Source organism: Camellia sinensis, chromosome 13 (assembly GCF_055761805.1).
Source record: "Camellia sinensis isolate YWXY chromosome 13, ASM5576180v1, whole genome shotgun sequence".
Classification (NCBI taxonomy): domain Eukaryota; kingdom Viridiplantae; phylum Streptophyta; class Magnoliopsida; order Ericales; family Theaceae; genus Camellia; species Camellia sinensis.
Window position 1 is genome coordinate 65898469 of NC_138973.1, and position 13391 is coordinate 65911859.

Here is a 13391-nt window from a genome sequence, read left to right on the forward strand (position 1 = left end):
AAAATCATCAAATATAAAAAAAAATACATTTTCTTTTTGTATATTTATTAAAATTTTAAAATATTTTATTTTTTAGGTACCTTTAAATTATGTGTATTTAGAAAATAAAAAAATTATTTCAAATGTTAAAAAAAGAGTGGTGTTACATCATTTAATATACACTTCACTTTTGATTTCTAAAAAGGTGGAAGTAAGAGAATAAAAAGAGATAAGAGAAGATATGAGAAAGGAAGAGAGTGGTCCATCTCATATTATTAGGAATAAATTAGAATTGCTCAATTAGAATTTCTAAATATTTTTCTAAAATTAGGTGAATAAATTTTCAATCAAACTGGCCCGATGCCAAGCAAATATTATGTAGCTTATTTGGTTTGAATTTTCAGAATCTATTTTTTAGAAAATTAATTTTTTTTTGTTTATTTGTTTTCATTGAATTTTTTTAATATTCTAAATAATTTTTTAAATTTTTAGATATAGCTAACATAAATATGCTTAAAGAGTATAATATTTATAAAAAAAATCTTTTAAAAATTCACTAAATATCAAAAATATAAAATAAAAAAAAACAAGAATTCAATACATTTTATGTATTTTTATATATTTATTAATTTTTTAGATTATTTTTTTATAAATATTTTATTTTTTAGATATATCTAAATAAAATATATCTAAAAAAATATAAAAAATTACTTAAAATTTTAAAAATGTTTATTAAAAATAAAAAAATATTTTTTAAAAAAATTAAATTTAAAAATTAAAAACAAATACACTGATTATGGTTTTCAACAATGATAGAGACCACTAATTTTGGAACTCTAAAAAGACCACTAATGACATGGCACTCAATAAAAAAAGAAAAAAATACAACACCAAGATCAAAACATCAAATCATTTCTGATGAGACCCACTGCCACATCATTAGTGATAGCACTAATTAGTGCTCTCATTTATTTTCCTAGGGTTTTACTGCTCTGGGAGAAGTTTCAATGATGATGTTTGTGCTGACGTCCAACAAAGCCAAGCAGCAGCTAGAAAGAAGTTATTGGTTGGTGAGTATGATGGCATGGTGTTATAATCAACTTGTTTGGTTTTGTTTTTTTAAAAATATTTTTTAAAAAAATTTATTTTCTTATTTTTTATATTTTTTTTAATTTTTTTTAATATTTTAAATAATTTTTTTTAAATATACCTAACATAAATATATTTAAAAAATAAAAAATTTGTGAAAAAAACTTTTTAAAAATTTATTAAATATCAAAAATATGAGAATTCAGTATATTTTTTATATTTTTATGTATTTATTAAATTTTTAAAATATTTTTTCACAAATTTTTTACTTTTTAGATACATCCATATAAAGTGCATCTATAAAGTAAAATAAATGTTTAAAATTTTAAAAATATTCGTTAAAAACAAAAAAATACGAAAATCAAAAAATTAAATTTTTAAAAAACTTAATCAAAAAAATTCAAACCAAACAATTGAATGGTATAATTGTTAAAATAAATAAAACTCACAAATTTATATTAAATAATTATAATTGCGATTTGTGCGGTATAAGATTTTCCGAACCAATCAAAAAATTTTCAGCAACAGACGGCAACACACAGGCATATACTCTTATACATTCGAAGTGGTCACATCATAAAACCTTTTTTAACTCCACTGGTTCTCTCTCTGTGTCTCTCAAGGACCATTTCAATGGCTTCCGAAGCACAAAGCAGCGCCCCAGACAATCTTCCTCTGGTTCTGATCCATCGAATCCCACCTTTCGAACTCTCCTTCAAATCATGGCTTCCAACCCGATTCCGCCTCCTCGACCCGTTAGACCCCTCCTTCTCCTCCCCACAGACCCAGTCTCTGGTCTCATCCGTACGCCTCCTCCTCTGCCTCGGTCCCTCCCCTCTCACCTCCGACATTCTCGATCGCTTCCCCTCCGTCCAGTGCGTCGTCGGCTCCAGTGCCGGCCTCGACCACGTCGACCTCGCCACCTGCTGCCGCCGCGGTATCACTGTCACCAACGCCGGCGACGCCTTCTCCGCCGACGCCGCTGACTTCGCCGTCGCTCTCCTCATCGACGTTCTCCGCCGTGTCTCCGCTGGCGACCGGTTCATTCGTGCCGGGTCGTGGCCTGCAAAGGGACAGTACCCTCTTGGTTCCAAGGTCATTTTCGTCCTTTACTTTTTTCCCTCTTCTGCTCTGCTTGCTTGTGAGCTTTTTTTTATTTCAATTTCTCGTTCATCGATTTGGTTATTTTAAATTTCCATGCATATGCATGTATGCTGTTTGTGTATATTACTGACCGAATCCAATGCATACATAATTGTTAATGATTGTACTGACACCTAAGTAAAATGGCCCGTGACCTTGAGCGGCCTAAAACTCGTCCGCGACTTGAGGTGATCTTAGCTCGTTTAGGCTTGGACCCAAACCCAGCTTGAGACATTGAGCTTGGCCCGGAGCTACCATTTTGAAATCAAGCTCGATTCATCGCCCGTTCAAGGCCCATTTAAAAGCCCGGCCTAAGGCCCGGCCCGTCCCGTCCGAGATCCAGTGTTATTTTTAATAAAAAATAAAAAAATTTTAATAAAAAAATTTTAAAAAAATTAAAAAATTATTTTGGCCAGCCCAAACCCATCCAAAGCGTGAGCCTAGGCTTAGCGGCCCGGCCCACTGGCCCGTCCAAAATCCGAATATCCTTGGGCCTGGGCTTAGTTTTCTGACTCGTGAACCGGCCCAGACCGGCCTGATTTTTGGTGGGAGTTTGCAAGGCCCGACATGGGCCGGGTCGGACCAAAATTACACCTTTACTGACACCAAATCCGACAACTCCTATACTGATGATGACCTCAATTAGATTTTGACGATTAATTTTTGGACCCTTTTTTATGGGTTTGTTTGGCTTTAATTTTTTGGCTACACAAAACAAAACGATTGTTTTGGAAAGTTGATAAAAAGTTAGCTTTTTGATTTTTTTGTGATTTTTTGTGTTGAAAAAGTTGGCTTTTTTGTGACTTTTTATGTGTAAAAAAATTAAAAAGCCAAAAAGTTGGCTTTTTTAAAATGTTCCCAAAACGACCCAAAAGATAAAGTAAGCTAAATAAGTTAATAAGATGAAATATTATATCTAAACCATAACTATTTTACTTTTTTTTCATAAAAGTATAAAAAAAAAAAAAATCAAAAAAGGCAAACCAAACAAACTTTTAGTCTCAGATTAAAACAATCAAAAAGTCAAAAAAAAAACAACTAAAAAAAGCCTATTGTCGAAGGACGACTATGGGCTACTTTGGAAAGATGGTTAAAAGCCATCTTCCTGCTTTTAAATCATTTTGGATCACATCATCTCTCATATTTTTTACACATTTTTTTAAAAAAAAAAAGTCAAAAAAAAGTTTAAAAGTTAACTTTTTACTATTTTCTTAAAACAACCCTATGTTTGGGCCACTTTTGGTCTTTTGATTTTAAATTTTTTAAATTTATTTTTAAAATTAATTTTTATTAAAAATTAGGTAGAAAATAATATATTGAATGTCAAGTGGGATAAAAATATTTTATTATATATAACTCATATTCTAGATATAAAGTTCAATTCCAATATAATAATATATTTTTTTATCTTATATGATAATTGTTATGATATTTGCTGTCTAATTTTGAATCGAAATTAGTTTTAAGAACAAATTGAGAAAAAATTAAAACATAAAGGGTTAAAAAAAGAAAAAAAAACAATGTAAGAAAGTTGCCAAACATAAAAAGTCATAGTGTAATTTATCCATTAATTTAACAGGCTTAGTTCGTAGTTATAAATTATTTCTTTGCTCCTGCGACAATGCCACATGTTGTTCTAACTTGCTATTAATTAGTTAAAATAATAAAATCTTAGATATTCTTTGTTAAATTTTGAAAAATGACTTAATAAATATTGTGATTAATAGTCGAGGACCACCAAATAATCGTTGATTCTTATTGCTCTTCAATTACTTATTTTCCTTATTAAAATAATTTTTTTGTTTTACGTAAATACATAATTAGGTATATTTTAAATTGAGTAGTTCTACTAAGGCTATCTCTAACCGTGCATCAAATCCAACATCAAATTCAAATTTGATAAAAAAAAATGTGCTTTTTGTGCTCTAATGGTTGCACCAAAAAGTATCAAATTGAGAAAATATCAAACGTTTCACCAAACTTGTTGGAAAATTTATAAAGAGGTAGTTGTAAATTGAAATAGAGTCCATTTTGAATGAAATGGTGTAATCTTTCATGGTGTCTTTTTGTTTTAGAGGAAGGGTTATGTCCCTTCTTCATACCTTTTCTATTCAAATTGAATAGGTGCCAACAAAGCCTATTTAAAGGCAATCCCATTCCAATTTTGATTGATTTCGAAAATTCATTTTCCTTGCCTTCATTTTGCTCTCTTGCGTCCTTTATTCTTCATATTATTTTAAGAAAAATTTCAGAGAGTTATAGAATACAAGGTTCTGGTTCGTCGAACAAATTTGTTTGAAGTGTTACTATAAATTTGTGAAGATCATTGTGTCTTGGGAGATAGACGCCACATAACCGTAAGCACCGTAGCGGGGCGAATCTGTCTTAAGGACAGAGTGTCACACGCTCGACTTGGTCTTTAAATTATTGATTCGGTTCAACAAAATAAATTCTGTAAGTTTTATTTTATTTTGTTTAAATTATTTTATTTACACAGAAGATTGTTCCAACAATCTTAAGACAGATTCGCCTTATTCTGTTTACAGAAATTTTCATTTGTTTCCTTTTCTCTTTCTTCGTTTAAGAAAATTATTTTCTGTAGATTTACAAAATAATATTCTGGTTGAAAAAAAAAATAGTGATTATATGCTATTTGACAGATAGTAGTAATATACTGTCTATTTTCTTTGACAACTAGTAGTACGATACTGGTGTCATTAATAATTCAGAATATATTTTTGTGGAATTTTTTCAGAAATTAAGTTTTGGTTTTTTAAAAATTATTTTCTGGATTTTCATTAATGAAAATTCTGTTCCAGTATTTTAATTATTGAAGTGTTATAGAAATTTAATTTTCTGTGTAGAATTAATTTGGTTAAATAAAATTTTATTTTATTTCCAAATTAATTGGAAAATAAAAGTTACATTTTTGTTTCTTTTATTTTTACATAATTTAATTCTGTGAATTTGGATTAGTTTTCTGTGTGGAATTAATTTGGTTAAATAAAATTTCATTTTATTTTATTTCCAAATTAACTGAAAATAAAAGTTATATTTTGTTTTGTTTCTTTTATTTTAACAGAATTTATTTCTGTAGTTTTGAAATTAATTTGGTTAAATAAAATTTTATTTTATTTTATTTTATTTTCAAATTAATTGAAAATAAAAGTTATATTTTGTTTTTGTTTCTTTTATTTTAACAGAATTTATTTCTGTAGTTTTGGTTTAATTTGTTTAAATAAAATTTTATTTTATTTACAAATTAATTGGAAATAAAAGTTACAATTCTTGTTTCTTTTATTTTTACAGAATTTAAAATTCTGTGTTTTTTGGTTTAAATTTTCTGTGTAGTATAAAATTCTAATTATAATTTTATTTTATAATTTAGAATTTATGGCTACTAAAACTAGTCAAACTAATGTTCAAACTAGTACTAGTATGGTGATTGCCATTACGCCAACCTCTCCTTATGTTGGGACTATGCTAGCGAATCATGGTAAAAAACCAGAGAAGTTCTTAGGAACTGTTTTTAAAAGATGGCAGAAGAAAATGCTATCTAAAGGAGGGGAAACTAAGAAATACAAATTTAATGGCATGTGTTACATTTGTAACAAAGAGAGATATCGGGCCAAAGATAGCTGTTACAAACGTAAAGGCAAAGGAAGATCAAGTAAGAAGGTCGCTAAAGCCAAAATGACCGAAATTGATAAAATTTCTACTGGCGTAGATGTCATAAATCTTTCTGCAGTTGTTTCCGAGGCAAATCTTGTCAGAAATCCTAAAGAATGGTGGGTAGACACTGGTGCTACTCGCCATATCTGTGCCGACAAAAAGATGTTCACATCTTATTCTACAGTAGACAATGGTGAACAACTTTTTATGGACAACTCCTTAACTTCAAAAGTTGAAGGACAAGGAAAGATTGTACTTAAAATGACATCTGGAAAGGAACTCACTCTCAACAATGTGTTGCATGTACCGGACATTCACAAGAATCTTGTTTCCGGATCTTTGTTGAGTAAGAATGGGTTTAGGCTAGTTTTTGAAAGTGACAAGTTTGTACTTACCAAAAACGGGATGTATGTAGGAAAATGTTACATGTCTGATGGCCTTTTCAAAATGAATGTAATGACTGTTGTACCTTCTGTTATTAATAATAATACATCTTCTTCTTACTTGCTTGAGTCTTCAAATTTATGGCATGGTAGATTAGGACATGTTAATTGTGGATATTTGTGTAGATTAATTAATATGGAATGTTTACCTAAATTTGACATTGATTCAAATCATAAATGTGAAATTTGTGTTGAGGCAAAACTATCTAAAACTCTTTTTCATTCAATTGAAAGAAGTATGGAACCACTTGAATTAATTCATAGTGACATTTGTGATTTTAAATCAATTCAAACTAGATGTGGGAAAAAGTATTTTATCACTTTTATGTTTATTTAATTCGAACCAAGGATGAAGCTTTGTAAACTTTCATTCAATATAAGAATGAAGTTAAAAATCAACTTGGTAAGAAAATCAAGAAACTTAGAAGTGATAGAGGTGGTGAATATGAATCACCTTTTAATGAATTTTGTAAAGAATATGGAATAATTCATCAAACCACCGCTCCTTACTCACCTCAGCAAAATGGAATTGCTGAAAGGAAAAATAGGACTTTAAAAGAAATGATGAATGCCATGTTAATCAGTTTTGGATTACCTCAGAACTTGTGGGGGGGGGGGAAGCAATACTTTCTACTAATTATATTTTAAATAAAATATCCCGAAAGAAAATGAATCAAACACCTTATGAATTGTGGCATGGAAGAGTACCATCCTACAAATACTTAAAAGTGTAGGGGTGTTTGGCTAAAGTGGCTATTCCTAGTTCTAAAAAGACTAAGATAGGTCCTAAGACCATTAATTGCTTTTTCATTGGTTATACCAAGAATGATAGTGCATATCAGTTTTTGATACATAAATCAGAACATTCCAAAATGTATGTAAATACTATTATTGAATCTCGGAATGCATCTTTCTTTGAACATGTATTTCCAAATAAGACTAGACAAGAGATTAGTAACCATAAAAGATCTCATGTTACTATTACTAGTCAGGATCAAAAACATGATCAAGAATAAGAGTTAGATCAAAATGAGGAAGATGAACCTAGGCGTAGTAAACGTGCTAGAACCTCAAAATCTTTTGGTCCAGATTTCCTAACATTTTTGCTAGAAAATGAGCCTTTAACTTTTAAAGAGACTATGTCCAGTCCTGAAGCTCCTTTATGGAAAGAAGCTGTCAATAGTGAAGTTGAATTCATCTTGCAAAATCACACTTGGGAATTGGTAGATTTGCCACCAGGTTGTAAACCTTTTGGATATAAGTGAATTTTCAAAAGAAAATTGAAAGCGGATGGATCAATTGACAAATACAAGACAAGACTTGTGGTCAAAGGTTTTAGACAAAAAGAAGGTCTTGATTACTTTGACACATACTCACCGGTTACTAGAATAACATCCATTAGAATGCTAATTGCTATTGCATCTCTATACAATCTAGAAATTCATCAAATGGATGTGAAAACCGCTTTCTTAAATGGTGAGTTAAATAAAGAAATTTACATGGAACAACTAGAAGATTTTTCTGTTCCAGGAAAAGAAAAGAAAGTGTGTAAATTGGTTAAATCATTATATGGTTTAAAACAAGCGCCAAAGCAATGGCATGAGAAATTTGACAAGGCAATGATGTCAAATGGATTTAAAATTAATGAGTGTGACAAATGTGTTTATATTAAAAATACAGACAAAGGTTATGTCATTGTATGTCTTTATGTAGATGATATGCTCATCATAGGTAGTAATAATGATATGATTAAAATCATCAAGAAATGTTGAATAAACATTTTGACATGAAGGACATGGACATTGCCGATGTAATTCTTGGTATGAAAATTACCAAAACATCAGAAAGATATGCTTTGTCACAATCTTATTACATTGAGAAAATACTTGACAAATTTAGCAAAAATGATGATCATCTTGCTAGAACACCTGTAGATGTTAATTTGTACCTTTTTAAGAATGTACAGGAAAGTATTTCTCAATTAGAGTATGCGCAAATTATTGGAAACTTAATGTACTTGATGAACTGCACTCGCCTAAATATAACTTATGCAGTAAGTAAATTAAGTAGATATACGAGTAATCCAGGAGTAGAACACTGGAAAGCAATTATAAGGGTTCTAAGATATCTCCGATTCATTCGTAACATTGGGCTAAATTATGCTAGATATCCAGCAGTATTTGAAGGATACTGTGATGCAAATTGGATATCAGATACTAGAGACTCGAAGTCCACCAGTGGGTATGTCTTTACTCTTGGTGGGGCGGCTGTATTTTGGAAATCTTCCAAACTGACTTGTATTGCTAGGTCTATTATGGAATCTGAATTCATAGCTTTAGACAAAGTAGGGGAAGAGGGAGAATGGCTTCACCATTTCCTTGAAGATATTCCAATATGGTTAAAACCGGTGCCTGCTATATGCATACATTGTGATAGTCAATCAGCTATAGGCAGAGCACAGAGTCATATGTATAACGGTAAGTCACGACACATTTGTCGTCGACATAACACCGTAAGACAACGACTCTCTAATGGAATTATTTCCATAGAATATGTTAAGTTTAAAGACAACATAGTAGATTCACTAACCAAAAGGTTAGCAAGAGAGTTAGTTGAGAATTCATCGAGGGGAATGGGACTTAAGCCTATTAAATAAGAGTTACCACAACGGCAACCCAACCTAGTTGACTAGAGATCCCAAGATCTAGGTTCAAAGGGACAACCGAGTTGTGGTTGACTTAGAAGGATCACTGAGGACTCTAACTCCTACCAATTTCTATGATGAAATAGTGATGTTTGCAGCGTTTTAGGTTAAGTAAAACTTTTAATGATTCTTATATCTAGGTTAACCTGGTGGAGTATAGCAGGATACTCTTCATAAGAATCACCTATGTGAGTGTGAACTGGGCCGGTTCTATGAGATTTGTGAAGGGCTACAATTCTTTAGAGCACTCATGAAAGACCAGGTTGTTCAGGGCCAAAATGAACACAATAATGAGAGCTAAACTGTGTTTAGGGATATACTGTGTGAGTTCTATTATCTTGGTTTACACAAACGACTGATCAGTTCAAGACATCATGTTCACTGGTTGGCTAGTAAATCCGATAGTGTCTCACAAGGGAAGGTTCAAAGCCAAAAGCTACCTATCCTTTGCAGAATATTTCCAATTTCTATACTCTCTGTATTTACATTATGTTGTTGCATTTTCTCTCTGTCAATTTCATTCATGTGGAGGATTGTTAGAAAATTTATAAGAAGGTAGTTGTGAATTGAAATAGAGTCCATTTTGAATGAAAGGGTGTAATCTTTCATGGTGTCTTTTTGTTTTAGAGGAAGGGTTATGTCCCTTCTTCATACATTTTCTATTCAAATTGAATAGGTGCCAACAAAGCCTATTTAAAGGCAGCCCCATTCCACCTTTGATTGATTCCGAAAATTCATTTTCCTTGCCTTCATTTTGCTCTCTTGCGTCCTTTATTCTTCATATTATTTTAGAAAAAATTTCAGAGAGTTATAGAACACAAGGTTCTGGTTCGTCGAACAAATTTGTTTGAAGTGCTACTACAAATTTGTGAAGATCATTGTATCCTGGGAGATAGACGCCACATAACCGTAAGCACCGTAGCGGGGCGAATCTGTCTTAAGGACAGAGTGTCACACACTCGACTTGGTCTTTAAATTATTGATTCGGTTCAACAAAATAAATTCTTTAAGTTTTATTTTATTTTGTTTGAATTTTTTTAAGTTATTTTATTTACACAGAAGATTGTTCCAACAAAACTGAGAACGGCTTGTCCCTTTCACCAATTCACTGTGCATAGCCGTTGAGCTGGACCCACCGGATGTTCGGCCGGATGTCTAACCAGATGACCTCTTTAAAGTAGAAATTTGTGAAAATTTACACTACGGGGTCGACCACCTTAGCATTTTTTTCAAGCAACAAAAATGAAGGCAAAAACGTCAAATTTGCTCTTACCGGTCGATCGGCCGGTCAACTCCCGGACGAACCTCTTTGTTTGATGCACGCTACAGTGAACGGTTGGAACTGTTGGTATCAGAATGAGAAAATTGGCTTTTTTTTACTCAAAATTTGGTGAAAAATGTGTTCAACCATTGGAGATGCTCTAAGAGGACACAAACTGTTCACAGAAGCTAATGTGCCTTATTTCAACAGATAAGTAAAAAAAATAAAAGAATCAAAATATAAAAAGCGAAAACAAAACAACATGCTTTTTGCAAAAAATTCTGTTTTCCATATTTTGTGTTAGTATAATTATTGTTTCGAATTTTATTCTCAACTTTGGAAAAATCTGTTAATGTGAAACTGCTTATAGGCATGTTTATCAATTCTAGCAAAAGTACTTAAAAATGTGTTTATCAAACGTGCTTCTTTGAAAATGTTTTTGCTAAATACACTTTTCAGTGGTTTGTGAATAAAGTTTAAAATATACCTAGTTATGTAATTAATTAAAAACAAAAAAAAACCTTAATTCCGGAAGCGAGCCCTCTTCTATTGAGTCCCAATTGCTGTACTTAACAGTGTATTTTAATTGGGTCCATTACCTTTCAGTTTGGCTCTTGTTGGTAAACGTTTTTGTAATGGATAACCAATTGTATATTGTTTATGTAAAACAGATTATTACTTTGGCAACAAAATTGGCATTCAAATATTTAATTTTTAATTTTTTTGGGTATATGAAAGGTTGGGAAGGGGGGAATCGAAACCTTAACCCCTATTAAAAAAATTTAGTCCATATACTAACAATTAGGACATAAGCATCGGCCAAATGGTGTGGTTTTAGTGTCTGTCACACTCATTCATCGATTATTCAATAGATTTCTAGAGGCACATGTTATGCTATTAGAATATATTTTTGGGAGAATTACACGTAGGTGGGAGAAGTGAAAAAAAATTATTAACACATGGAGCATTTGCACTGCACCCCATGTGTTTGTAATTATTTTTCCCTTCTCCCACCTGTAGTTCTTCCTATATTTTTCTGTTGGAGTGATTTAAACCTGATGGATTTAGGTTGTTTTGGCGTCCTTCATCTTGATGCATCATGATCAAGACATTACAGTGGACTTGTTACGTTAATGTAGTTGTTCAGATGATTGCTACACTTCCCTTTTCCAACTCTTTTCTTGGACAACATTGAACTAGAAATGATGCTTCAAGGGGCAAGTGAATTTGGGGGCTCAACATAAAAGTCTCCGAGGGTGCCTTCACATATATGCTCAGTGAATTGGTTTTAACCAGATTTTTTGTATTCATCATATTCATTAAAAAATAAAAAAAATAAAAGAACAAAGCAGATGAATTTGCGTGTTTTTAGATTATAGAATGGAATTTCTGAGGTGGAGTGAATATCTTGAAGGGTCTTCTAAGTTTTAGAATGCAACATGATAGCTTGTCTCTTGATCTAGCCATTGACAAATTACGGGCACAATTGTGCAAATACGAAAACTATTATATTATGGTTTTGCTTCACATGGGTTGGCAGAGTACCGGAATGTTTCTCAAGTTAATTACAATTTTAAGTTCTGATATTCACACTGTTTGATTTCTTCACTTCTGAAAATGTCTTCTATTTGCCATTTTTAAAGATGCATGACAAAACCCCTATGAATTTTTTATTCTTTCTTTTTCCAGTGGTAATTTTTGCTCCAGTCGTAGTTGTTGTTCTGGTTACTGTCAATCTTGTAGTTGTTAAATTATGTATTGCTTGTAGTTGTTGTTTAGCTTGGTGAACATTACTGACAATCAGACATGGTGGTTATTTCAGTTAGGTGGAAAACGGGTTGGGATCATTGGGCTAGGAAGTATTGGATCCATGATTGCCAAAAGGCTAGAGCCCTTCGGCTGCATCATTGCCTACAACTCGAGGAGGAAGAAGCCAAACGTTTCATTTCCTCACTACGAAAATGTCATGGACCTGGCAACAAATAGTGATGCTCTAATTCTTTGTTGTGCATTGACAAACGAAACCCACCACATGATCAACAAGGATGTCATGACCGCACTGGGAAAGGAAGGCGTCATTATTAATGTTGGTCGTGGGGCCCTCATCGATGAAAAGGAACTGGTGCGGTTTTTGGTGAAGGGCGACATTGGAGGAGCGGGTCTTGATGTGTACGAGGAAGAACCTGAGGTGCCGAGAGAACTGTTCGAGTTGGACAACGTTGTTTTGTCACCACACAGGGCTGTTGCAACCCCAGAAGCATTTGTAGCACTGCAAGAGGTAGTCATAGCCAACATAGAGGCTTTCTTTGCGAATAAACCTTTGCCGTCGCAAATTGAGCTTGAATGAAAGTGATTATCTGTTTTTTTTTTTTTTTTTTTTTTTAAACATAATGTGACACATTTGAGATTTGTCAATAAAGGCATTATTGCTATAAGATCAACTGATGTTGAGCATCCACATACTCTTGTGAAGTTATAATTAAACCAAAGGAGCTAATGTTGGGGTTCAATTGCTAAATTGAATTCAGAAGTTTAATTTGGGTATTTTCTTTGATTATTGTGTTACCTTCTGCGTTGGCCAAGTTTGAAGACCAAGGATCTTCTAACATCAATTTCTAGTGTTTTTGTGTAGTTTTGGTATTTTTATTTTAAAATACTCAGCCTTCGTAGATTATTTGAGAATTCCGAAATATATATATTTCAAGATATAATCTAGTGAAGTTGGATCTCTTAAGCTCTCTTAAGTTCAAATTTGAACTTGCGAGAAGCTAAATGGGTAATTCTATTTTCATATATTCAATCCTCTCAAGCATCTCGTGCATCAAACTTAACCTAAATTGAAACCAACCGCTTTAATATATGTTATATTTATAAAATATATATATATATATATATATAGCCCTATTTGGGATATATAGCTAATAAAGACAAGATTAATGATCCATTCACTGAATTTGTTTAGTTCGAATTTGTCCGAATGAGACTCTTCCTAAAAACTCTTACCGGGAGAGTCTCATTCAGGCAAATTCGGGCTTAATATATTCAATGGATGTAAAGACAAAATATATTAAAATAGCTAATAAAATAAAATGTCACATCC

At 32.1% G+C, this 13391-nt stretch overlaps 1 protein-coding gene across 1 annotated transcript; it reads left to right on the top strand.

Moving 5' to 3' along the window:
* The first annotated feature begins 1549 nt into the window (after positions 1-1549).
* On the top strand, positions 1550-12835 carry LOC114270005 (glyoxylate/hydroxypyruvate reductase HPR3). Its single transcript, XM_028211390.2, has 2 exons — positions 1550-2163; positions 12114-12835. Exons 1-2 carry the CDS (start codon positions 1702-1704, stop codon positions 12636-12638), a joined length of 987 nt encoding a protein of 328 aa, XP_028067191.2. The 5' UTR covers positions 1550-1701; the 3' UTR covers positions 12639-12835.
* Positions 12836-13391: the final 556 nt, after the last annotated feature.

Bases quoted from the DNA above. Each gene is read 5' to 3' on its own strand.
- LOC114270005 (XM_028211390.2), top strand. From the start codon at position 1,702: ATGGCTTCCGAAGCACAAAGCAGCGCCCCAGACAATCTTCCTCTGGTT. The intron at 2,164-12,113 runs GTCATTTTCGTC...TGGTTATTTCAG, and splicing joins AGTACCCTCTTGGTTCCAAG to TTAGGTGGAAAACGGGTTGG.